The 27,483-nt window shown below is 44.0% G+C and overlaps 1 protein-coding gene across 4 annotated transcripts in view; it reads left to right on the top strand.

The window, feature by feature from the left end:
• The window catches only part of daam1a (dishevelled associated activator of morphogenesis 1a), an 84,370-nt gene that overhangs the window by 29,925 nt on the left and 26,962 nt on the right, over positions 1-27,483 (top strand). For 3 of the 4 annotated variants that reach the window (XM_070443416.1, XM_070443415.1, XM_023986880.2), the window contains 16 exons: positions 7,580-7,825; positions 10,209-10,298; positions 13,211-13,282; positions 14,246-14,340; positions 15,575-15,908; positions 16,197-16,307; positions 16,403-16,506; positions 16,612-16,678; positions 16,772-16,889; positions 17,506-17,644; positions 18,586-18,644; positions 18,830-19,017; positions 19,907-20,206; positions 20,650-20,757; positions 21,715-21,738; positions 23,163-23,260. In XM_070443416.1, the coding sequence (XP_070299517.1) occupies positions 7,643-7,825; positions 10,209-10,298; positions 13,211-13,282; positions 14,246-14,340; positions 15,575-15,908; positions 16,197-16,307; positions 16,403-16,506; positions 16,612-16,678; positions 16,772-16,889; positions 17,506-17,644; positions 18,586-18,644; positions 18,830-19,017; positions 19,907-20,206; positions 20,650-20,757; positions 21,715-21,738; positions 23,163-23,260 (2,090 nt within the window). In that variant the 5' untranslated portion in view covers positions 7,580-7,642. The remainder of the gene's footprint in view (positions 1-7,579; positions 7,826-10,208; positions 10,299-13,210; positions 13,283-14,245; positions 14,341-15,574; positions 15,909-16,196; positions 16,308-16,402; positions 16,507-16,611; positions 16,679-16,771; positions 16,890-17,505; positions 17,645-18,585; positions 18,645-18,829; positions 19,018-19,906; positions 20,207-20,649; positions 20,758-21,714; positions 21,739-23,162; positions 23,261-27,483) is intronic. The other variant, XM_070443417.1, reaches the window with a different exon arrangement.

The raw sequence follows: 27,483 nt of genomic DNA, 5'->3' as shown, positions 1-27,483 counted from the left end.
AATACCCTGAACTATGAGATTCATGGAGGGAGGTTTAATATCCTGAACCTTAGTGAGATTAGACATAGAGGAGGTTTAATATCCTGACCTTAGTGAGAGATACATGGGGGTTTTTTTGTGTGGATATACATGGAGGTTTAATATTCCTTGGACCTAGTGAGATAAACACTGGCAGGGAAGTTTAATATCCTGACCTAGTTGAGATATTACATTGGAGGATGTTTAATATCCTCGAACCTAGTGAGATATAACATTGAGGGAGGTTTAACATCCTGACTAGTGAGTATACATGGAGGAGGTTTATTATTCTGACCTAGTCAAAAATAAGAGTCCATCAGTGCGAACGCGACTGGTTGTTCTGGAGTGTAATCCATGACCCTAGCTCGCATGACTGTAGGTACCCTAATCCAACCTGTGGAGTAGTGTGTATAATACCCTGACCTAGATGCGAGTACCTGATATCCTAACATGGCACCGGTGAGTGCTCAGTGATTATGCCATCGTATCCTCTCGTCTCTAGAGTAGGTCCAATCCAATCCCTAGTCCACGAAGGCTAGCACTCGAGCCTGGTGTAAATGTGAGTCTCTCGACATCCTCTGTATGCTGAGAAGAATATAACCTCATGGGCGTAGTGTATTATATTACTCAACTCTCGAACCCTAGTTGAGCACTGAGATATACATGGAGGAGGTTTAAATTCATCTCTACCATCCTGGTAAGGCGGTGATTGAATCTCATTCCATAAACCACTTGTGAGTTCCTAGTAAATCCTGACCTCTTAGTGTCAGATCGTCCTGTAGGTTGCTCAATCCAACCCTTGTTTCCTGGAGACCTTACCGTCCCTTGTTAGGTATTTCACATCCAATGTACCCTTGTTCACTGGAGTAACCTACCGTCCTGTAGGCCTTATCATCCAACTCCTGTTACCTTTGGAGTACCTACGTCCTGAGGTAGGTTATTTTCCATCAACCCTGTTCCTGGAGAGCTACCTCTCTGTACAGTGTTTTACTCTCCATGTCTCGTAGACTACCTCCTGATCCCAGGACATTACCTCCTATCCTGTTAGAGTAGGTTTTCCAATCCACAATCGTCCTGAGACTCTTCCTGTAGAACATCCGACCTTGATTAGTTTTCCATCCAACCCTGTTCCTGGAGACCTACCGTCCTGTAGGTTTTCCATCCAACCCTGTTCCTGGAGACCTACCGTCCTGTAGGTTTTCCATCCAACCCTGTTTCTGGAGAGCTGCCCTCCTGTAGGTTTTCCATCCAACCCTGTTCCTGGAGACCTACCGTCCTGTAGGTTTCAATCCAACCCTGTTCCTGGAGACCTACCGTCCTGTAGGTTTTCCATCCAACCCTGTTCCTGGAGACCTACCGTCCTGTAGGTTTTCCATCCAACCCTGTTCCTGGAGACCTACCGTCCTGTAGGTTTTCCATCCAACCCTGTTCCTGGAGACCTACCGTCCTGTAGGTTTTCCATCCAACCCTGTTCCTGGAGACCTACCGTCCTGTAGGTTTTCAATCCAACCCTGTTCCTGGAGAACTACCGTCCTGTAGGTTTTCCATCCAACCCTGTTCCTGGAGAGCTGCCCTCCTGTAGGTTTACTTTAGTTTAGCCGTGGTATGCTGGCCATATACCACATCCCCTCGGGCCTTATTGCTTGATTATGCGACATAAACTGGATGTGCCTGGTGCAAAGAGTGGTCAATCACGTTTCCATTCTTGTTTGGTCTGTTCTCATTTGTACATCCCTACTACTGTAACAAAATGGTAAAGTTGTTCTCTAATACAAAATGTCAATGTTGTGGATTGTATGGGTTCTGTGTCTTCCACGACCACATGATTTAACCTGCCTAAACACCCACAGGATATAGCCTGCCTAACACCCACAGGATTTAACCTGCCTAAACACCCACAGGATATAGCCTGCCTAAACACCCACAGGATATAGCCTGCCTAAAACACCCACAGGATTTAACCTGCCTAAACACACCCACAGGAATTATAACCTGCCTAACACCCACTGGATTTAACCTGCCTAAACACCCACAGGATTTAACCTGCCTAAACACCCACAGGATTTAACCTGCCTAAACACCCACAGGATTTAACTTGCCTAAACTCCCACAGGATTTAACCTGCCTAAACTCCCACAGGATTTAACCTGCCTAAACACCCACAGGGTTTAGCCTGCTTAAACACCCTCAGGATTTGACCTGCCTAAACACCCACACCCACACATCCTTAGTTCAAGAAAAACCTTTTATAGTAACTGAAGAGGTTGAATTATACTGTTTGCTTAGAGCTTTGTGGAACGTCAGAGTAGTGCTTGCTTGGGTGTTTGGGAAGCTGATCTCTTTCGCTGTGGCCTTGTGTATATGACCTCTCCCAGGAGAAAAACTGACAGCAAGGGAAGACCCTCTCATCTCAGTTTGTGTAAATTATTCACTGAGAGATTTTTGTGCATGAACCCCAAATAAAGTACTGGCCGCTGTCTGACCCTAACCCGACTGGGGGCTGCACCGTCTGCTACCACAGATGGCTGGGTTTCATTTTTCTCTCCTGCGGTTCTTAGATTGGCTTTTGGGCCAACCCTGGTTTGCGTCTGAAATGGGACCCTATTCCCTATATAGTGCACTACTTTTGACAAGGGCCCATGGTATTTGTATTTGATTTGAGACCTGAATGGTATTTATCTTGTGATTTTGGGATGGGATTTGCATCATATTCCCCCCTCAGTTAGTTTGACAATATTATTTTGGGATGATATTCTATCGATACTATGCCTCCAAGTATCGATAAAAATATAATATGTATATTGTTATAATTGTTATTTTTTTTGCTAGGTAGCGTTAGCTAGCGCAGTCAGCTGTACCTGCACCAAAACTCTGGTATTTGTCATCCTATAACTTTTTAAATAGTGAGCCAACATGTTTTCAGCACTTTTATTTCCGTGTCTGATCAAAACTAATTTTCTTATGGCTCTCTCTTCTCCCTCTGCAGCAGACACATAGTGAGCAAGTATTGAATCGCAATACATATTGTATAAGTATTGTGGTAATATTGTATCGTGCAGTCCATGGAAATTTCCAGCCCTAAAACCCAGAAACCTCAAATATTATACTATTAACTTAATATTCATGTAACTTTTCGGTTTAAGCAACAGCAACAGGTGATATTATTTTATTTTGCTTTTCTCCTTTCATTGAGATTCTCTCTTTTTTTCTAAAATCTTTTATCTTTCTCTCTCCTCTCTCTCTCAGCAGAAACAGTGGGAATTGAGTCTCTGGCTCCTGCATAATGAAAGCTCACAGATATGAGTCACATGATTTACTCTCACAACATCAGAATCGCTCCCTCTTCAAAGACTAACATCCTGCAATTTGTTTTGACTAGCCCAGTCTGGATTATAGAAATCACTTTGCTTCTGCTCAGACTCACCGTCTGGTGGGCCAGAGAGATAGAGAGGAGGATAGAAGCAGCCAGCACACTGTTTGAAGACATTTAACCTTTTATGAGACAGTGGCGTTACCGTATGAGGAAGTCTTTTTCCAGTTAGGTAGTAGGATGCAGGATGAAGAGAATGACTAGAAGGGACAGTAGATGAAGGATGTGATGAATAGAAGCCTATACCTACTTATATATAGAATAGTCAAGCCACTAGTTTACTGGTCACTATGATCTATCAGCATGTTTCAAGCCTGTTACCAAAGTAGTAGTTTAGGTGTAAAGCTTACTACCTTGCACAATACAGTAACCCCTGAGTGGAAGTGTGTTTTGCAGAAGATATTGCAGGTGCTCACTTCTCAAGGCTTAAGGTGCTCCTCAATTAAACCTGTTTAAAATGCAGATCACATTTACGTGCACCACAGAAAGCTGTGTTTCTGTGTGTGTGTGTGTGTGTGTGTGTGTTGTGTGTGTGTGTGTGTGTGTGTGTGTGTGTGTGTGTGTGTGTGTGTGTGTGTGTGTGTGTTGTGTGTGTGTGTGTGTGTGTGTGTGTGTGTGTGTGTGTGTGTGTGTGTGTGTGTGTGTGTGTGTGTGTGGTGTGTGTTGTCAGGCAGGGGGAATTACAACTATGTTTCATGGTGAGCTTAATGTATACAACGTTTCTTTAACACTCTCAATAAGGATTATTATGTGCATTTTATTTTTATTTTTGCAGAAGTGCCTGCTGTACAGTAAACATATAAAGACCATTTATAACTGAGTGGTTCGAGCCTTGAATGCTGATTGGCTTACAGCCATGGTATAACAGACCGTATACCAGGGTATGAAAAACATTTATTTTGACTGATTATGTTGGTACCATTATAAAGCAATTAGGCACCTCAGGGGTTTTGTGGTATATGGCCAATATACCACGGCTAGGGCTGTATCCAGGCACTCCAACGTTTGCGTCGTGCCGAAGAACAGCCCTTAGCCGTGTTAATATTAGCCATATACCACATCCCCCCTGGGCCTTATTGCTTATGTAACCTCTTCACCACAGTGAAGCTGAGAAGCAGAACAGTGATTCTACCCATCAGTTATCACCGACAGTGCCTGTGTTTGGATGTACAGTGAGCTGAGAAGCAGAAAGTGACTTCTACCCAGTCAGTTATCACCACAGTGCCTGGTGTTGGATTGTACAAGTGAGCTTGAGAAAGCAACAGTGATTCTACCCAGTCAGTTATCACCACAGTGCTGTGTTTGGATGTACAGTGAGCTGAGAAGCAGACAGTGATTCTACCCAGTCAGTTATCACCACAGTGCCTGGTGTTTGGATGTACAGTGAGCTGAGAAGCGACAGTGATTCTACCCAGTCAGTTATCACCACAGTGCCTGTGTTGATGTACAGTGAGCTGAGAAGCAGACAGTGATTCTACCCAGTCCACGTTATCACCACAGTGCCTGTGTTTTGGATGTACAGTGAGCTGAGAAGCAGACAGTTGATTCTACCCAGTCAGTTATCACCACAGTGCTGTTGTTTTGGACTGTACAGTGAGCTCAAATATTGGACGGAGAACACATTTATTGTTGTTTTGACTGTGATGAAATGAAACAATGACTATGAGGTTAAAGTGCAGACTATCAGCTTAATTTGAGGTTTTTTTTCATCCATACCGGGTGAAGAGTTATCAAATTAGCACTTTTTTGTACATAGTCCCCTGATTTTAAGTATTGATATAAATTCACTTATGTGTTATTAAAGAGTAAAATGTGGTCCCATATTCATAGCACACAATGATTACATCAAGCTTGTAACTCTAACAGATTTGTTAGATGCATTGCTGGTGTCTTGGTTGTTTCAGATTATTTTGTGCCAATAGAAATGAATGGTAAATAATTATATTGTGTCATTTTGGAGTCACTTTATTTGTAAATAAGAATATAATATGTTTCTAAACATTTCTAACATTAATGTGGATGCTCCCATGAAATACGGATAATCCTGAATGAATCTTGAATCATGATGACTGAGACTATGGAACAGGCATAAATATAATTTGGTCCCCAGAAATGGGGGGACGACGACACCATGTCACAAAAAGTGTTGTAATTTCTAAACGTTCACCCGATATTGGATGAAAATATCCCAAATTAAATCTTGACTGTCTGCACTTTAACCTCATAGTCATTGTATCGTTTCAAATCCAAGTGCTGGACTACAGAGCCAAACAACAACAATTGTGTCACTGTCCCAATATCTTTGGAGCTCACACTGTAAATCCTCTGTCCTGCTCTGTAGGGTCACAGAGGGTCTGTAGGGTCCACAGAGGGTCTGTAGGTCACAGAGGTTCTGTAGAGTACAGAGGGTCTGAGGGTCACAGAGGGTCTGTAGGGTCACAGAGGGTCTGTAGGTCACAGAGGGTCTGTAGGGTCACAGAGGGTCTTGTAGGTGCACAGAGGGTCTGTAGGGTCACAGAGGTTCTGTAGGTCTCTTTTCTTCTCTCTTTTTCGGTCTTTCTTTTCTCAATTTTATTCTTTATTTTGTTCTTTTCTGTCTGCTCCTCTTCTCTGTCTGTCTCTCTCTGTCTGTCTCGCTCTCTCTGTCTGTCTGCTCTCTCTGTCTCTCTCTCTGTCTGTCTCGCTCTCTCCTGTCTGCTCTCTCTCTGTCTCTCCTCTGTCTGTCTCGCTCTCTCTGTCTGTCGCTCTCTCTCTGTTTCTTCTCTCTTGTCTGTCGCTTCTCTGTCTGTCCGCTCTCATCTCTGTTGTCTCCTCTCTCTTGTTGTCGCTCTCTCTGTTCTCTCTCTGTCTGTGTCTCTCGTCTGTCTCGCTCTCTCTCTCGTCTCTCTCTCTCTCTGTCTGTCTCGCTCTCTGCTCGTCTGTCTGCTCTCTCTCTGTTCTCTCTCTGTCTGTCTCGCTCTTCTGTCTGTCGTCTCTCTCTGTTCTCTCTTCTGTCTGTCTCGCTCTTCTGTCTGTCGCTCTCTCTGTCTCTCTCTCTCTGTCTGTCGCTCTCTCCTGTCTCGCTCTCTTCTGTCTGTCCTCGCTCTCTCTCTGTCTGTCTCGCTCTCTCTGTCTGCGCTCTCTCTCTGTCTCTCTCTCTGTCTGTCTCGCTCTCTTGTCTGTGCTCTCTCTTCTCTCCTTCTCTGTCTGTCGCTCTCTCTGTCTCTCTCTTCTGTCTGTCGCTCTCTCTGTCTGTCTCGCTCTCTCTCTGTCTCTCTCTCTTCTCTGTCTGTCTCGCTCTCTCTGTCTGTCGCTCTTCTCTCTGTCTCTCTCTCTGCTTGCTGTCGCTCTCTCTCTGTCAGTCTCTCTCTCTCTGTCTGTCGCTCTCTCTCTGTTGTCGCTCTCTCTCTGTCTGTCGCTCTCTCGCTCTGTCTTCTATCTGCTCTCTGTCTGTCTCTTCTCTGTCTGTCGCGCTCTCTGCTGTCCTCGCTCTCTCTCGTCTGTCTGTCTCTCTCTGTCTGTCGTCTCTCTTGCTCTCTCTCTCTCTCTCTCTCTCTCTCTCTCTTCTCTGCTTCTCTCTCTCTCCTCTTCTGTCTGTCTCTCTCTCGGTTTATGTGTTGGGTGGTTTATGCTACTGCCCCTGGAACCTGGTCAACTGTGCACATCCACATGACCAAATATGGTGATGCTATACTGGATGGGGGTACAGACACCTCTACATGGTCACACATGGTGTGTGTATCTCAGTATCAGAGAATCTTTCACCTTCTAGTCTACAGTGGGGGAGAAAGGAGACAGGAGCCCTGCAATGTGAAGCACGTGATGATGAAGGGTTGGCTTGTTACTAAACATCAAACCACTTTGCTTTTATCTAGTTATTTGAATCAATCAGACTCTGGCATATTATTTGTGGTGTAGCACTGTGTTTTCTCTATAGAGAAGCCGATAGTCCAGTGATGGCTCTCTCCCGTTGACATGGGACTCTGGTTGTGTAGCTGTACATTTAGGCCTGTGTTTTGGAACTCAGCCACCCACATTTGAGTGACATACACCACGCCCTGGGAATGACATTAGCACAACTTTGGAGGGTGATATAGACCACACCCTCATTGTTAGAAGTGACGTACATCACGCCCTTGGGGTGACAAATACCTGGTGAAACCACTCCGACCATGTATTCCACTAACAGTTTCCCCTTGTCTCCTTCTATAGGGAGCCGTTGTGAGAGACGGTAACTTTCCCTAGAAAGTGCCCAGACCCCGCCACTGCCAAGCCATGGCCCCTCGCAAGCGTCCAGGGCGGGGCTTTTCTGATATATTCTGCTGTTTTAAAGGGAGTGATCACCCGGAGATCACCTACCGCCTCCGCCATGACAGTAACTTCACCCTACAGACCATGGCGCCTTCCCTGCCCATGCCGCCTGAGGAGGAGCTGGATGTCATGTTCTCTGAGCTTGTGGTACGTACTGTTCCAGGGCTGGGCTTGGCCCACTGCCATGCTGACATGCTTACTCTTGCTCTCTGTCTCTCTCTCTTTCTGTGTCTGTTTTTCTGTTGTCTGTCTCTCTGTCTCTCTCTACTCTGCCTCTCTCCCCCATACAGAGCTGCTGGTTGGTACTTGGTTCAGCTCGACACTATAAATAGATGACTAGTAAAGGCATCTTGCCATAAAAAGAACTGTTGTCCACGATGACTTTTAAACAAAATGATTGCGTTGGACATAAATGTTTTCYTTTGGCTTTAATTTATTACATGATTACAATCGAATCAGAAGCTTTCAGGACTGTGAAGTATTTAACTAGCTTAATCACATGTGAGGGATACGTGGACAGCTGCCATGTTGTAAGGCGAAGCGGCCAGGTCTGCACTTGCTTTTCTTCAACTCTGTTTCCAGGGCCTGGCTGTGTTATTGACTCATAAATACTCACTAAGGGAGGGGCTCGTTTTTTATATACTGTATGTCCTCTGATATACTCTATGTCTGCTTGTTTCCAGCAAAGTCAATGTTTCTTGACTGTAATATAAAGGTGCTTTACTAATAGCTTGAGTACACTAAAACACATGTAGACTTCCCTCTGCACAGCAACCATACAGTATTTCAGATAAAGGAACGTTCAGAAAGCTCAGAGGCCCATGGTTTCCAGTTTGTATGGTCATCACAGTGTTAACTAAGGGCCAGTGCTCATGCCTCTATGAAAATAGAGAATGGCTTGTTCCTAGTCCTCATRCTCATAATCCCAACCTCTCTGTGACCAAACCTCTCTGTGATCTTCTGGTTCCTCTCACTAATGATCCATTAAAGGGTTAACTGCAGTGAGTGAGACCATACAGCTCATCTTCATTTAGCTCTGCAGACTCCATTGAGCAGGGGGCCAGTGAGCGTCTGTGCAGGCAGGGGCCACTAGCGCGTGACAGTGCCTGTCCCCTCCCAGCAGCAGCCAGCAGAGCAGCCAGTGGTACGGTTGGGCTCCTCGCCTCGCAGGGCTGCACGCGCTCTGCCGAGTCACTCGTCCCTGGCACTGGCCAAACAGGCCTCCTGCAGACAACCCATCTGCAGCCATTGCGTCCTGACGGGACCTCTCACAATGGGCCAAAACAGATATGTCAAACAGTGTCAGCCTAAACCCTAGTCTGGTAAACAGCCTGGCTCAATGCCTCAGGACAAGGGAAATATGGCTTGGGCCATGTTCAGTGGGCACGAAACGGAGGGGTTGTTGCCAACCATCTTCGAAAGAAGAAGAGGAATACAGGATGCATAGTGAGACCTGTGTTTGTTCTTCTCTTCGAGGTAATATAAATAACTTCAAAGGTTGGCAGCTAAACGATGGAGGAAACGCTCTAGTTATCTCTATTATTTCAGTCCTCCATTTTGTCCCTCCGTCCCTCCGTCCGGTGATGCACCAGCCAGTTGTGTCTCTGACTTGGGGTTCCATAGGGCTTGTCTGGATAAGATCAGGCCTGTAGCTTGGCAGACCTGGAGAAGAGATGTGGCATCTGGCAGTGACGTTTTCTCTCTGGTATGCCTGTTGTTCACACTGGACTATCTGCTCTGCTAGAGCTACTCTGTTTAGATGGGTTTTATGTTAGCCACATTTCATGATGTCTGTTGGTCAAAACAGTTTTGCATGTATTATTTTCCCTCCTCCTCCAGTCATCACAGTGCTGTTATGGAGATAGATACTTGACCTGGCTGTGCATAATAACTTGCATAATAACTTGCACCCAAACATATTGTTTGAGAATGATCCAGTCCAGCCAGGAATGCTGATGCATTATGGTTGTTGTCATTGAAATAGGGTGTTATCGGGTCACTCTTAATCTAAGAATTGATATCCCACTTGGCAGCCGTCCTGTCCGGAATCTGTCCAATGGAATTCTATGGGATGTCAATATTAATCTGATATTGCAGGGACAATGGATGTTTGGATGTAAGTGGTCATGATTGGGAACAGACCTACAGAGAGCAGATATGGGATCAATCACACTGCAGGCTGGTTTAGATGCAGGGAACAGCAGACACACCCACATGGAGCATTTGTGTTCTTAATGTATCTTTGTATTATCAGCACATCTTCTCATACCTTTAGCTGGATCAATCCGCTTCCTGTCTTACTCACAAAACCAGTTTGAAGTCAGAAAGCGAAAACAAAATCTTGTGAGAAATCACAAAGCCAGGATCACTCAGGAACACTGGATCAGCTTAAAATTAGCATTATACGAGTTTTCCATGGTACAGGGAAGATTAGATAGTCCCTCTTACCACAAGTTCATGAAAGTGTGTTAGACATGGAGGTGCCTAATATCCCACTAACACAGTACTCTATTCCTCTCTCTCTCTGCAGGAGGAGCTGGACCTGTCAGGGAAACACAGGGAAGTCATGTTCGCCCTGCCAGCTGAAAAAAAATGGCAGATGTACTGCAGCAAGAAGAAGGTAAGTTTAAGGCCACTTGACTAGTAGTTAGTATGCATGTAACCTCCATGTGTTGTTTTGTTTCTGTCTGTACTGTGTTTGCCTGAGATTGTGTGTGTGTGTGTGTGTGTGTGTGTGTGTGGTGTGGTGGTGTGGTGTGGTTTTGTGTGTGCTCGTGTTTGTGTTGGTTGTGTTTGCACATCCAATCTTTTTTGGTGTTTTTTGTGCCCCAAAAAAATTTTGGTCACCTGTTAGCTACAGGATCTAGAGGGAATGTCTGCTGAGTCTGCTAGTGTTTGGAAAATATTTCATTGCGATTTAAACAAATGAGCTGGTTTTGCAGCGGACTGCGAGAGAGTGAGAAAGAGGGAGGAGGAGAGAGGAGGAGAAAGTGGGGGAGGGAGGGAGGGAAGAGAGAAAGGGGAGGGGAGGGAGGGAGAGGGGGAAGGAGTGGGTGGAAGAGGGAGGGAGAGGGGGATGGAAAGATGGAAAGAGAGAGCAGTGTGATAGAGAGATGGTGAGAGAGAGGGTGAGTGAGTGGTCAGGCAGCGAGAGAGAGAGACGGTGAGAGAGAGGGTGAGTGAGTGGTCAGGCAGCGAGAGAGAGAGCAGATCTACTGTATCCTCTCAGTCTCGGTGAAAGAGCTCTTTTATCATTGCTGCCAGACAAAACATGGGGCCAACACAGCCCCAGTCCCCCTCCATTCCCCACCTCCGTGCCCTAACCCCAATTCAGCCTAGTCAACACATCAAAGCCCTCCGCTGGTGTTGCAGCGCTCTAACAGGAACTTAACCCCAGCATTGGGGAGTTGTGCTGTTCCCTTTTAATGGATTGGATACATTTCCTGGAAGGACGTTCTCATCTGTCATGACCGACTGTAGCTCATAAATCTCACAAGTGAATATATGAATATAGAAGACTGGCCGTATTAAAGTACATACATACTGAGGTCACGCCTCCAACACACAGACCTAACCTAAACGATAAAGTTTTATCCAGTGAGGTATTTCATGGGATTGACTTCATAAAGGATAGGGTTTGGCTGAATGTGAGGTCCCCCCTGGTCTGTAAAAGCTCTGTAATTGGTGGGTTTCTGTTGTCTGGCATGTCCTGCCCTGTAAGACCACGTTGAGAGAGAGAGAGAGAGTACTGCAGTGCTGCCATAGAAACGCCAGTGCAGCTGCTGTTTGTTCGAGCAGTAGGCAGCTGTCTTTCCATGTTGTGTGCTGAGTGGCGTTGCCAGTAGCCAATAGCAGGTGTTGGGCTCTCCGAGCCAAGGTAGCACTTATTTACTTCCTGTCATATTACATAACATTTCATGTCCAGCGTACACTCTAGTAAGGGAACTTACTGGGGTCAACATCTTGTTTCAGTAACATCACGGTTCTCACCTAGACTGATATCCAAACTGCTCTGTTTCACTATTGCTGATCGGTGAAGTGACACAATAGTGAAATCAAGCAATATTCAGTTTGGATTGTAGACTAGATCTCACCCCCACTTTACCTGAATCTACCAGCCCCAACTGCCAAGGTGGTCAATGTTTTTTTTGTTTTTTTTGCGTTCTCTGTGATGTCTTACTGACCTACAAAGAGAGCCCCAGCTTTACCAGTCTTCCAGTAAGTACTGGAGATATAGCAGCATAGTGGTCACTACTACTGACCTCATTCCAGCTGACCCACTCCTTCTCTTGGACAACTCATGGGCATTGTTTGGCCTCCGTCCGTGAGTGTATCCCTGGCTTGTATCTATGGTCCTGCACTGGACTTTCTGTGGTTCATGATGGATGCTAATCAATGTACGCCTTGCTACCACACAGCTGTGACCTTCATGGTGTCCAACTGGACCCTCACACATCAGGGAATTGGTGATTGGAGCATAGTGATTGCTTTAAGGCCCTCTCTTTCCCTTAAGGGATATTAGTTTTGAATGAAGATCTACTCAACCATTTAATAAATCCAGCTGCCTGAAATATAGCCTGGTTCCATCCTTATAATCTCAATTGCTCATGTGATGAGGTGGATGGGAGTCTGAGTTTACTATCCCCTCATCAGGAAGAAAGAAATGGCATCTGGAAGAGTTTCTCTTTTGAAATGATTGTGGAAGAAGTTTGAGAACATGTGGAAGGAAGGCTGGTCTCAATAATGTCTTGTCCTGGTCATTGTAGTGAATGTACGATGGCATTGTTTCAGAAACATCAACCTTTATAGAAAGCAAATGCTACCATCTGTTGAGAACCCATAACTAAGGAGGGAGAAGGCATGTACTGGACATCATCTAGACTGTTCATGCTCAGCCAAAACCTCAGACAAAATGGACCACTTGAACCTAATTCCTCTCCAGCAATACATAGGGGATTTATGAGAATCTCTGAGCTGAGCTAAGGCTACACAGAAACCTTATACAGTATATGTGAGACAGAGAGCCAGGTGAGAGTCTGAGATACATATATGGTGTGGTTGTGGTCTCAAAGAGAGACTGGGCTGGAAATGACTGAGGCAGTCCAGTTCACACACTTCCATGTCACTGGAAGGAGTTCCGCAGCAATTACACACAGTGGGTTCGGTTATATGGGGGTTATTAGGCCTTGAAGGACTGCTCTGTTCTCAGGATTTGTGCTGTACTGTTCAATACATGGTTTGGATGTCAGGATAATATGATGATATGATGGTCAAGGGCATGTAGAAGTTCATGTGGTGGGTGGCATGGAAGTGTGTGTGTGTGTGTGTGTGTGGTGGTGTGTGTTGTGTGTGTGGTGTGTGTGTGTGTGTGTGTGTGTGTGTGTGTGTGTGTGTGTGTGTGTGTGTGTGTTGTGTGTGTGTGTGTGTGTGTGTTGTGGTGTGTGGTGTGTGTGTGGTGTGTGTGTGTGTGTGTGTGTGTGTGTGTGTGAACGTGTTTGTGTTGTATCTAACCCTTTGACTGTCTGTTTTCAGGAGGGAGAAGAGAGCAAGGGTGCGACTAGCTGGCCAGAGTTCTACATCGACCAATTGAATTCCATGGCTGCTGTAAGTGTCCTTCTCCCCTCATCAAATACCCAATATGTACTTGACAATCAAAGCTAACCATGCAGATGCAAAACAATAACGCACAACAACCAGCCAACCATGAAGACATGCTGTAGTCATGTGATTTTGTTGTTCCACTAGCCGCTACGGGTATCTCTCTAAAAGCTTATGATCTGATGCTAAATCTTTGGGAAATTGGAGTAAATTAGGGGGGTAATATCAATTAGTTTTATAGGTTTGCCTGGAGGGGGATCTCTGTGTGTGTCTTTTTTTATTGTAGATATGTCTCACATCTGTAAACAACTATGAAAACCCTCACAGTGTATATAAGTCAAAGATACCTTTATTTAGAATTACCTTTATTTAACCTGGTAAGGTGTTGATAATGATGACCTGAGAAGGCTTGTCCACCTGAACATGCACTATTTGACAAGCTGGTGAAGTTCATCTATGTTTCCTCAATGTGTTCTCACACCTTGGAGGTGTGGTGTTAAATCTCCACACACTTCCTCTGGAGCTGGGGCAGTAGCCCTGGAAGGGGGAACCCTGTGGGCTAATTGATTATATTTTCCCAGGGCAGTAGAATAGCACTAGGGCTGGCAGGTGAGAGGTTCTAGTTGGATCCCTAACCTCTAACTGTTACCACAGCGTGTAGCCTGCTCCAGACCCTGTAGAGGAAATTAACTCCAGTCATGTATCCATGAAGGAACTACCGGTGGGCCACTGGGATAATGGGATAAGAGCTGCCTGCTGTTGGTCTACAGCCAGGGATACTAGCTTACTGAGCAGGTTCCTTCCCAGCACCGTGAATCATAGGTCAAAGTTAATCCGGCCTGGGAACAAAGAGAGAACCGTAATGGTCCTAGAACAGAGCCTTGCAGGACATCCTTTGAGTTTGATAAGTGAGTACATTGTCATTGAGTCTTCTCGTCTAACAAGTTTTCTCAATGTTTTCATCAACAGAGGAAGACTCTTATTGCGCTGGAAAAGGAGGATGAGGAAGAGAGGAACAAGACCATAGAGAGCTTGAAGACCGCTCTAAGGACTCAACCAATGAGGTATACCAGTTACACTGACACACTCATGCTCCTTTTCATGCATACTTGTTCTCATATGCATGCATTCAATTATGATGTGCGCTATGTACACTATGTGTTTGTGAAACCAAAGGCAGAAAACTAAAGAATTGCAGTGCGACGTTACTGCACTGGATAGCCTTGCTTGTGAGATGGACCTATTGTAATAATATCCATGTAGATCACATGATATAGAGTTTCCTTTTCTTTTTTGAGTCATTAATTATGATAAACTCATATTCTATTTTCTATAAGTRATAATAGAGGATGACAAATCAAATGTTATTTGTCACATGCTTCGTAAACAACAGGTGTAGACTAACAGTGAAATGCGTACTTACGGGCCCTTCCCAACAATGCAGAGAGTGCCTTAGTGAGTCTGCTATTTGCACAAAGGAGGATAGCTTAATTCACTGTGCTCAGAGTCTCCCAGAGTCCAATTATTGTCATTAGAGTGATATAATATGATTCATCAGTAGGCTAGACTTTGTGTTGAGAGCCATTCAACAGCCCCAGCTCATCTGCTGTCACTTCCCTCTCCAGTCCAAACACCACTGCATTAATATGATATTACAGCCCTGTAGCCCACACTTAGTAGACTAGCCCGACACACGTGGCGTAATACGTCTTCTTCTTAAGGTCCTCCAGAGGTTAGGTCAACACTGCCCTTCTCACCTTTGACCTCTAACCCGTAGTAGTCTATCACCAATGAGCTTTCTCTGTTTTCCTCCATCCTGTGTTATTGTGCTAAATGGTGCTTGACTGCTGGCTAAAGATGTTTATTTTGCCACTGTTCAATTCTACTGGCTTATATTGAACACGCATACGAACAGATGCACACACACACACCCATACACCTGTCAAGCCCCCCCTCCCAGCAGTTTCACTAATGTATATAGCTTGTTTGATATTGCCATCTCCCTCATTTTCTAATGAAACCCAGTCAACTATGAAATTAGTTTCTCGTCAAAGTAAAAGAGGAGAGTAGTAGGCACTGATTGTGTATTGTTCAGGAACAGAATGGGATTTATAGTAAACGTTATCTGTTTCTGGGTGCATTCAAAATTGCACCCTATTCTCTACGTAGTGCACTACATTTGACCAGGGCCTATACGGCTCTGGTCAAAAATAGTGTACTACATAGCAAATAGGGTGCCATTTCGATGCCGCCTCTGTCTCTGACCTTTTTAACCTCAAACCTCCTCTTCCTTTAAAGGTTTGTGACGCGGTTCATCGACCTGGACGGCCTAACCTGCATCCTGAACTTCCTGAAGAGCATGGACTACGACACCACCGAGTCCCAGATCCACACGTCGCTGATCGGCTGCATCAAGGCCCTGATGAACAACTCCCAGGGGCGCTCCCACGTGCTCTCCCACACAGAGAGCATCAACATCATCGCCCAGAGCCTGGCCACTGAGAACGTCAAGACCAAGGTGGCGGTGCTGGAGATCATGGGTGCTGTCTGTCTGGTGCCAGGAGGCCACAGGAAGATCCTGGAGGCCATGCTGCACTACCAGAAGTTTGCCTGCGAGAGGACTCGCTTCCAGGTGGAGGGACAGACTCCTATACCACATAGACACCACTGTAGCCAAGCGTTCCCTTGGGATTTTCACACTGTAATGTGTTACCCCAAGGCTTTCCTTAACCCTGTGTTAAGACTGACCCAGAGTTGTGTTTCATGGTCTCAATCACTCAACATATTGAACTTTCAGGCGTTACTCTAAATAGTTTTGTGTTTACGACCACAGCAAAGTTTTTCTCATGTCCATACACCAAGAGTAACAATGTCTTTACTGATGCTTATTCCTTCTTTCTGTCCTTTTCTCCTGTCTTAGACTCTGCTGAATGACCTGGACAGGAGTACGGGGCGCTACAGGGACGAGGTCAACCTGAAAACAGCCATCATGTCCTTCATCAATGCAGTGCTCAGTCAGGGAGCAGGGGAGGTGAGTGCTCCTCTTCCTCTCTAAGTCTTTACCCTCTTATAGTCGTGTTGGTTGTCTTCAGAGAGTCTAACTGCTATGTGTACTGTACTCCGCAGTCAAGCTTTGAGTTCAGAATTCACCTGAGGTACGAGTTCCTTATGTTGGGCATCCAGCCAGTCATCGATAAACTGAGGTCCCACGACAACTCAACGTTAGACAGGTGAGTGAAGTCAAGACTGGTATACTACATTTCAGATCTAGACCACACTGTCATACCCAACTGCAGTAGATTGTGTCTGACCATGAGGTGTTTGTTGTCTTCTAGGCATTTGGACTTCTTTGAGATGCTGAGAAACGAGGATGAACTGTCGTTGGCAAAACGCTTTGACACTGTGAGTAACGATTGACCTGTACAGTACATGTAGTTTACAATGGTCACTTCTCTGTTCACTAGTTCTAATATCACATTGTTGTTGTTGTTGCAGGTGCACATTGACACAAAAAGTGCCACGCAAGTGTTTGAACTCATAAAGAAGAAGATGAGCCACACAGATGCACACCCGCACTTTATATCTGTCTTACAGCACTGTCTCCTTATGCCTTGTAAGTGCTGCCTGCCTGCCGTTCGCCTTTTCTCTAAAGTTGTTTGAGTTCACCAAGAGTCTACAGGCCTCTCCTCATTTTAAATATTTGAGAACTGGACTGTTTTTTTTCTTCTAGGCATCCGAAGTGGTAATAAATCTGTGTTTTTAGTGCCTTTTTAGGACGGCAGTTAAAATGATGTCCTCTCTAGGTAGTTCTAAATATCTGGAAATGATTGTTGGAATTCCGCCCATGTGAGGTATTTCTATCTAGAAGGTGTTCTATCTGTCGATAAGAACTTTCTACATTATAGCGGTAATGTTGTTCCTCCACATTGCATTAGCTGTGGGTATGTTGGCCTGAGGGAGCTGACTTCAGACTGATCTCTCCACTTAGACTATCCCCTAATGTGTTGCTATGTGTATGGTACTGTTTCCCAGACATGGATTTAGCCTAGTACTGGACTAAGAAGCACTCTCAATGGACAATCTCCATTGAACATGCTTTTTACTCCAGGACTAGACTTAGTTTGTGTTCAGGAACCCGGCCCTAGATGTTCATTGTTGCATATGCATTGGCTGGTGCAATCAAATTTCCATTTTGTGTATTAATAAAGTGCTCTCCTCTTTTCTCTCAGACAAGCGTAGTGGGAACACGGTGCAGTACTGGCTCCTCCTGGACCGCATCGTCCAGCAGATCGTCCTTCAGAACGACAAAGGTCACGACCCTGACGTCACCCCTCTGGAGAACTTCAACGTGAAGAACGTGGTGCGGATGTGAGTGAGAGGAGAGGAACGAGAGGGGTATAAATGTTTTGACATGTCTGAGTCAGTTTGACGTCCTCCCCACCTCGCACGGCAGAGCACCGACTGTCATCATCGTAAATCTCCATGTGTTATTTAACATGCTTCGTTCTAGAAATGGCTTTAAACACAAATATGGGGATCAAGACAAAAATCTGTACTGTATATTTACTCATGAGTTCATCTTATCCTAGGCTTAATACAGTGGCCATAATCATAATCAATCTTGATCAAGGTACTGTACATCACAAATGCTAAATGTAAATCAACATTTCTATGTATCTATATTTCCCATGATCTCCTTCATTTTACAATCCTTTTCAATACTATCTGCTGGTCTAGCATGAATACCCTGATCCCTTAATACTTGCCACAAATCAGCAAGTCATTTTGTGGATTTTACAGGGATTTTCATAATTTGTTTTTGGAAATATAATCCCGAACTCATAATCCATAATGAAAGTGCTTTGATCAGTTTTTTGGATGAGGAAGTAAGTGAGATGTACATTTCCAAACACACATAGACAGAAACATCAGTCAACCCCCCGCAGCTGCTTCTTGCAAATCTCAATCAGACTCTGGGTATAAAGTCTGACTGTCTCTGGGTATAAAGTCTGACTGTCTCTGGGTATAAAGTCTGACTGTCTCTGGGTATAAAGTCTGACTGTCTCTGGGTATAAAGTCTGACTGTCTCTGGGTATAAAGTCTGACTGTCTCTGGGTAGGTTTAGAAGAAGCTTTCAGGTTCCCTGTTGTTAACTCTGATCACCAATGACTTGTCTAATGAATCTGTTTTTATAACTGAGCCTATGCCTAACCTCAGTGGGATGTAATGTCTAGTGGGATTGTGCAGTGGTGTTGTGATGTCTTAATACCTCAGATACCGAGCCTAACCTCCTGTGTTGTACTGCTCAGGCTGGTCAACGAGAATGAAGTCAAACAGTGGAAAGAACAGGCGGAGAAAATGAGAAAAGGTACGAACACTAATGATCTCTGGTTTCTATTAGCGATGGAACTATCTGAAGGCAGAACCTTCTGCACTGTGTATCATCATACTGCTGACTGATCTGGTATGATCTGGTTTGATCTGATCTGGTATGGTCTGGTATGATCTGGTTTGATCTGATCTGGTTTGATCTCGTCTGATCTGGTTTCTCAGAGCACCATGAGCTGCAGCAGAAGTTTGACAAGAAGGAACGCGAGTGTGACGCCAAGACCCAGGAGAAGGAGGACATGATGCAGACGCTGAATAAGATGAAGGAGAAGCTGGAGAAAGAGTCCAGCGAGCACAAACAGGTCAAGCAGCAAGTGGCCGACCTCTCCGCCCAGCTGCATGACCTCAGCACTGTACGTTTGTTTGTTTGCTTGTTTAGCTCACAATAGGGCTAATCTTCCAAGATTCCATGGAAAATTCAATAGCATTAGAAATTGCATTGTAATTTTACATTACACAATCACATCTTTACATCCTCCTTCTTCCTTTAGCTTTTCCAATCAGGAATAAATGCACAATGTTTTGGTTATGGCACAGTTGAACGTCAAACATGGCCTCTGTCCTCGTAGTCTGTTCCCAGATCTGTTTATACTGTCTTGCGAACTCCTATTGACATTGTCATGCTAAACAACAACCATAGGAGTTGGCTATACAGCACAACAGATTTGGGACCAGGCTAATGTCTTCCTTCGGATTTATTTGACAATATAAAAACTAAAATACAACCACAAATGTGGATACAATGCAACAAAAACCTTTGAGGAGAAAACGTTAAAAACATATTTGTATTGTGGTTCTCTTCAAACATCAAACAAACACATTCACAGCTAAAAGCTGAATTGATGTAAACAACACATGGCCTAAATAATTCAACTGTGCAAAGACCAAAATAATAACACATTTTGAATAGTCCTCCAGATGACTGCCGTGGTTGCTGTCCTTGGTAAATAGCTTGCAAAACTAGCTAGCCAGCGTCCTTCACTGTCCAAACCGCATGGTTTTCCCCTTAGCTCAGTTCAGTTTGGGAGCGGATACACAGGATGTTTGGTTAGAGCACAGTTAGACATGAACATCCACACAACAACATTGCCTTGTGATGTTCTTCCAAGTCAATATATGTTGATTGGAGCTGTTGTAGTTAGAACAGAGAGTTTCTAGGATTTCCATGATGGAACATAGAAAATATTGTAGTACATCCAGTGTTAATCGATTGTACATCCCAATGTCTCCCATCATTTTCAGAGGCCAAATCCAAGTGTTCCTGGTGGTCCTCCATTCATACCTGGGGCCCCTGGAGGTCCCACAGCACCCCCTCCCATGCAGGCTGGCATGATCCCAGCCCCTCTACCACTCACTCAGGGSATGCCTCCACCGCCACCCCCTCCACCCCCTCCACCCGGTGGACCCCCACCTCCTCCGGGCATGGCTCCCTTCGGTCTCCCTCCTCCCCCTGGAGCGCCAATGGGACCTGGTCTGAAGAAGAAGAATATCCCCCAGCCTTCCAACCCACTCAAGTCATTCAACTGGGCTAAACTGGCTGAGGTCAGTGAGTGCTGCTTAGTCAGGTACCCTATTCCATATAAAGTGCACTACTTTTGACCAGAGCCCTGTGGACTCTGGTCAAAATGAATGCACTTAATAGGGAATAGGGTGCCATTTGGGACATAGCCTGTAAATTAGGTGTTTTGTGGGTCTCTGTCTATAACAGAGATAGTGATTGTTGTGCTGCTGAGGCAGACAGAAACTAGTGTTTTTGTAGCTACACCTCAGAGTGGCCAGGGGGAATGAAGGATAAGGATGGCCCAATGCTTTATCTCTTGCATTGTTTGCACAATGMCATGAAATCAATAGAGCAAACAAGCCCTGGGTGTGTTTTTATGTTGTTGTTGTAACCTCTAAAGTTTCAGGGGTGTATGGCCTGTGTTCTAGTTGAATAAGCTTTTACAGTCTTAGTTATGGATGGGGGCTGTTTTGTTTTGTTGCAGAATAAGCTGGAGGGCACTGTGTGGACGGACGTCGATGACATAAATGTTTTCAAAATCCTGGACCTTGAGGACATCGAGAAGACCTTCTCTGCATACCAGAGACAGCAGGTACAGTTTAACACCTAAATACCAAAGTATTACTGTAGGGAAATGGCATTTCAGTACATAGCAATTCACCCTTAAGGACAGGACACAAGACCCCAAATCACTTCTTAACAATTTGCATAAAACTATTCGGAGCGTTTCCAAGGCCACCGACCATGCTGTTCCAACAAACACTGCTTACTAGTGATAAACACATGCATGCCATTGCACTCCATAACTGAATGCTTCCAGCAGCACTTCTCAACACTTTGTCTGGAACTGGCTCAGAAGGATATCAGGCCATTACAGTGCTTTTTTTATAGCCTGGTCTCAGATCGGTTTGTGCTGTCTTGCCAACTCCTAGGATGACAATGACCATAAGGATTGGCAAGACAGCACAAACAGATCTGGGACCAGGCTATCTTTTTTAGGTCTGTTCAAATTAGTCATCTACCTTGTGAGTGTTACAGGGAACCAGACAGAACAGGAATGTTTACAACAGGAAGTAGCCATGCTGATAACGTGGTCCTTGGATAGTTTACTAGTGCTTCATGAGAAGCGTGGCATATTTCACTAAGCCTCTATATGTCCACATTGTCTATGGTGTTCAATTGAAATCATCCAGATAGCTTTTCCCATAACCAACCTAATAAGACTGTGATTATAAAGGTTAGACTAGGGCCCTATTTCCATTACTAACTGCCCTTAATGGTACAAATAATGTTGCATGGAATTCCTTTTGTCGTATAAGGACTTTATGAGTTTTAAGCCATGCTCTTCATGATGTGTCTGCACACAGTTATTTGCATCTCTGACTCACTCTGCTACTCAGGATTCTGCTTGTCCTCACAAACAAATGCGTCACTGATCTGCTGAGCTGGCCCTTTTTGCTGTAATTCACCATACATAGCCTACTGCATCTTGTAATTAATAATAATGAATGCTGCATCTTCCTTGCTTCCTGCCCACCCTCCTGTTTAGGACTTCTTAACATTGAACAATAAGGTGAGTGACCTCTGACCTCTCTATGTGACCTTTACCCTGATCTGCCTCTGCAACGTGTCTGTCTTAATGCTCGCTATAGTCCTTCATCGTACGCCGCTCTCTCTCTCGCTCTCTCTCTCTCACTCGACTCTGTCCTCTTTATGTCTGCATGGGGATTGGTGGGTGTGTGTGTGTGTGTCTGTGTCCGTAGGTGAAATACTTGTGAAAGCCATGTCTTCCTGTAGCCTCTGTGTTTCTGTGGATTCATTCTTTCAGTCAAGTCTTTTTAGAATATACTTCTTAACACACCACCACGTTGTTTGAATGAACTATTTCAGTTTTATTGGTTACCATTTCAAGATGTTTRTGTGCATAATTAGCCAAATTGGTTTTGTGGCACGCAATCAATTCTGCAAGCAGCTGGAGTCTTGCAACTATAAAAAGTGCCAGATATCCGTTTTCCAAAAACAAATCTCTCCTGTATTCTTTGAGTGAAGCCCCCCCAAATAAAAACAAGCACTTATTCGCCAAACACACCATTTCACACAGCCTGTTTCCCAGCTGTCCTCCATTTGGCAGTTTCATATGCTGACCCAGTCAGAGGAACAATTTTCTATTTTATGTTCATACTGTGTGTCTCCTGTGCATCCTGGGCATTTGTTAAGGTTGATGGTGCATGCATATGGGTATTGTGTCAAGTATTGTTGTGTGTGTGTGTGTCACTATCTGGTGTCTATTTGCCTGTTGCTGACCGGTTACTATGCACCATAGTTTTTTATGGAGATAATATGAGACAGCAGGTGGGGAAATGGAAGAAGCCTTAATAAAAATACTTGTTCCTATTGCTGTGTTCAACAGCTAAAATGAATGCAGGTGTGAGTCAGCCACAGCCCTCCACCAAACAGCCTTGGGGCACTGTTATTCATGGACCGTATTCATTAGGAACAAAATGAGAACTGACTGAAACAGGGAGGGATTACATGGACTTGTATCATAAAAAAAAAACTCATTTTTGTTTTCCGTTGCAAAACATTTTGCTGAGTGTGCCCTAATGAATACAACCCTGGTGTACTGGGTGTGGCTCTTTCTCCCAGAGAGAGTATTATTAAGGTCATGTAGTCACAAGCTTTTGCTGCGTTCAGCAAATACTGCATCCAAAAGTGCTTAAGTGTGATGAATGATATACATTTGTGTGTTTATTAAACAGTAACGCAGTCAAACTCTGGCTCTGTTAGTGTGTCATTTAAGGTCATATACAGTAGTGCAACAAGACATTGTTGTGTTCTGCACGCGAGCCTTCATCCAAAAGTGCCTAAGTATGATAAATGATATAATACTGTGTGTTTATATGAATGCAACGTGAAGTTCAGCTGTTGGATGTTATCCACTGAGTATTACTGTTCATGTTCCAACTCTTCCCTCCCTCCCAAATGTTCTCCATCCAGAAAGAGTCTGAAGATGACACAGTGACCTCCAAGAAGGTCAAGGAGCTGTCAGTCATCGACGGTCGCAGAGCCCAGAACTGTAACATCCTCCTCTCTCGGTTAGTAATTGACAGTTTCTACCCCATGACATCATAGCAGAAGTATGTCCTACTTATATTAGTGGACATCACTTATTGTGATTGTATCCATCTAGTGAGTGCTTTAAATGGCTCTCTCCACACACAGACCGCATGATTGACAAACACACGTACACACGTACACACGTACACACGTACACACGTACACACACACTACACACACAACCCACACAACACACACACACACACCACACACACACACACACACACACACACACACACACACACACACACACACACACCACCACACACACACCACACACAACACACAACACACACACACACCAACACACACACAGACCTCTGTTAAGCTTGACACAGCCAAGTTACATTAAATGCAGATTTACTCTACCATTTGGGCAATTCTGTATTTACATCAACTTCGACTCGAGTTGAGGGAAACTGTTTTATAATTGACAATGTGTTTAAGCATCAAGTGCAGCCAAGAATGATATATGTATTTTTGTAATGGAATGATGTTGGTCAGGAACTACAGTACCAGTCAAAAGTTTGGACACACCTACTCATTCAAGGGTTTTTCTTTATTTTGAAAAATATTTACATTGTAGAATAATAGTGAGGACATCAAAACTATGAAATAACACATATGGAATCATGTAGTAACCAAAAAAGTGTTAAACAAATCCAATATATTTTATATTTCAGATTCTTCAAAGTAGCCACCATTTGCCTTGATGACAGCTTTACACACTCTTGGCATTCTTTCAATCAGCTTCACATGGAAGCTGAGCTCTTGTTGGCTGCTTTTCCTTTACTCTGCAGTCCAACTCATCCCAAACCATCACATTTGGGTTGAGGTCGGGTGATTGTGGAGGCCAGGTCATCTGATGCAGCATTCCATCACTTCAAATAGCCCTTACACAGCCTGGAGGTGTGTTGGGTCATTGTCCTGTTGAAAAACAAATGATAGTCCCACTAAGCGCCAACCAGATGGGATGGCGCATTGCTGCAGAATGCTGTGGTAGCCATGCTGGTTAAGTGTACCTTTAATTAAATAAATCACAGACAGTGTCATCAGCAAAGCATCCCCATTCCTCCTCCATGTTTCATGGTGCGAACCACACATCCGGAGATCATTCGCTCACCTACTCTCCTTCTCACAAAGACACTGTGGTCGGAACCAAAAATCTCAAATTTGGACTCATCAGACCAAAAGACATCTTTCCACCGGTCTAATGTCCATTGCTCATGTTTCTTGGCCAAAGCGAATCTCTTCTTCTTATTTGTGTCCTTTAGTATTGGTTTCTTTGCAGCAATTCGACCATGAAGGCCTGATTCACACAGTCTCTTATTTGAGCTGCAATTTCTGAGGCTGGTACCTCRGCTGCAGAGGATAAGTTCATTAGAGTTAACTCTGGGTCTTCCTTTCTTGTGGCGGTCCTCATGAGAGCTAGTTTCATCATGGCGCTTGATGGTTTTTGCGACTGCACTTGAAGAAACTTTCAAAGTTCTTGAAATTTTCCTGAATGACTGACCATGTCTTAAAGTAATGATGGACTGATGTTTCTCTTTGCTTATGTGAGCTGTTCTTGCTATAATATGGACTTGGTATTTTACCAAGTAGGGCTATCTTCTGTACACSAGCCCTACCTTGTCACAACACAACTCAAACGCATTAAAAAGGATAGAAATTCCAAAAATMGAACTGTTAACAAGGCACACCTGTAAATTGAAATTCATTCCAGATGACTACCTCATGAAGCTGGTTGAGAGAATGCCAAGGGTGTGGGGTGAGAGAATACCAAGAGTGTGCAAAGCTGTCATCAAGGCAAAGGGTGGCTACTTTGGAGAATCTAAAATCTAAAATATTTTGATTTGTTTAACTCTTTTTGGTTACTACATGATTGCATGTGTGTTGTTTCATAGTGTTGATGTCTTCATTACTATTCTACAATGCAGAAAATAGTAAAAATAAAGAAAATCTCTGGAATGAGRAAGTGTGTCCAAACTGTTGACTAGTACTGTATTTCCTGTTTCATTACTGTCCTCCCTGGTCTCCATGGCAGCAACCACAAACAAAGAGGCCTGTGTCTTTTCTACTAAGTTAATTTCATGTAGCTATCATTCTCAATTTAACAACTGTGAATGAAACTTCGAAGTTTAAGGGATTCAGCTATTTCTATTTCTTCCTGTCTCATTCAATTTTTGTGGTTACAAGTGGTGGTTCATTCCTGTTGCCAGCTTGCAGAACTGAAAATATTATCTTTCTGCAAAGTGGCATAAATGATGCATTTAACGTGCCTTTTCACTCTTAACCAACACATTGAATAAGGGATATATGTATTTAATAATATTGACATGACTGAACCTTAATTGCTCTGTCATTCGTGTGTGTCTAAATCATGCATGCTGACTGTGAGACATCCAAAGTCCTGTCAGAAAGCACCGTGGTTACGGTGGTAGGCTAGGGCTTCAGGCCTAGCTCCTTTAGAGCCTGGTATGTGTGTCTGTTTGTGTGTGTGTGTGGAGAGCTACCCTGTGTTTCTGCCCAAGTCTTTTGGAACTGTGTGTTCATTGGTTTCCTGGCACATTATGATTGTGTTGGTGTGCCAGTGGAGCCTCAGTTTTCAGGCTGTCTGCCACCTGCTATCTCTGGCTGGCTGGGGGCTAGTAGCTGGGACTTAAAACACCTGCTATCTCTGGCTGGCTGGGGGCTAGTAGTTGGGACTTAAAACAAATGCTATCTCTGACTGGCTGGGGGCTAGTAGCTGGGACTTAAAACACCTGCTATCTCTGGCTGGCTGGGGGCTAGTAGCTGGGACTTCCAGTTGAAGTCAGAAGTTTACATACACTTAGGTTGGAGTCATTAAAGCTCGTTTTTCAACCACTCCACAAATTTCTTGGTAATAACAAACTATAGTTTTGGCAAGTCGGTTAGGACGTCTACTTTGTGCATGACACAAGTCATTTTCCCAACAATTGTTTACAGACAGATTATTTCACTTATAATTCACAGTATCACAATTCCAGTGGGTCAAAAGTTTACACACACTAAGTTGACTGTGCCTTTAAACAGCTTGGAAAATTCCAGAAAATGAAGGCATGGCTTTAGAAGCTTCTGGTAGGCTAATTTAAATTATTTGAGTCAATTGGAGGTGTACCTGTGGATGTTTGAGTTTGAGTTTGAGTTTATTTTTATTTTTACAGGGACAGTGCACATTAATCAACGTTTCAGTAAAAGTGCCGGTTTTAGCCAGCCGGCTAATTTTCAACCGCAGTCCCTGGGCAGGTTATTAAAAACAATTACAATATAGACAATAGCAACATAGAACAAGCAAGACATAGCAACATAGGACAAGCAAGACATAGCATACAGACAGAGCAACATAGGACAAGCAAGACGTAGCATACAGACAGAGCAACATAGAACAAAAAGCAGCAAGACAAAATTCATAAAAGCAACAAAGTGTTTCCACACCTGTCTGTATAGGACAAGAGATCATTCCAGTTTATGCCCTTAATTTGCTTTTCAAATAGTGTTAAATTCACTCTTAGGCATTCTTTAGTTGATCCGGCCTTTTTCTAACATTAAGAGAGGTTAAACCTGCTCTTAAAAACAGCTTTCTGCTATGAAGTGTCAGATTATGAATCAGACAAGCCCAGTAACCATATTGATATGGATTTAGTGTCACTCTCTCTGGTTGTAGTACTGAACACAAATCCAATCTGGTGTTTTAGAGCAACAAAGTCACCCTGGGTTGGCCTTTAACTAGCTGTTGTACGGTCAAAGGTATTAGTGATCCGTTTTGAGGGTTTTCCACAACACTTGTCTCGATAATTAAGTTAAATCTCCCCATTAAAGAGACCTCTTGGCCCAAAAATCACATTCCCTAAGCAATGTTTAAAACTGATCCAAAAAACACACTTATTGGTGGCAAGGTGGCCTAGACATTCCAATGCAGAGGTAAAAAGAGACATTTTGGGAGAGTACCAGTGTGTAACGTTCAGGCCAATAACATTCTAAGTTCAATTATCACATGACCACTCAATTTGATTTACATCGGAAGGATAGTGTTCTTTAATTAAATCATCACACCCCCTCTTCCTGTCAATCCTGCTCTCCTGAAAAACATTGTAGCCAGGCACAATCAAAGACAGCATATGGAGAGTTTTTATGGAGCCATGTCTGCTGAGAAAGGCCAGAGAAAGTCAAGGTTGGAGTC

The sequence above is a fragment of the Salvelinus sp. IW2-2015 genome, linkage group LG4q.2, assembly GCF_002910315.2.
Source record: "Salvelinus sp. IW2-2015 linkage group LG4q.2, ASM291031v2, whole genome shotgun sequence".
Classification (NCBI taxonomy): domain Eukaryota; kingdom Metazoa; phylum Chordata; class Actinopteri; order Salmoniformes; family Salmonidae; genus Salvelinus; species Salvelinus sp. IW2-2015.
Note: the sequence above shows the minus strand (reverse complement) of the source record. Positions and strands in the feature narration are given on the sequence as shown.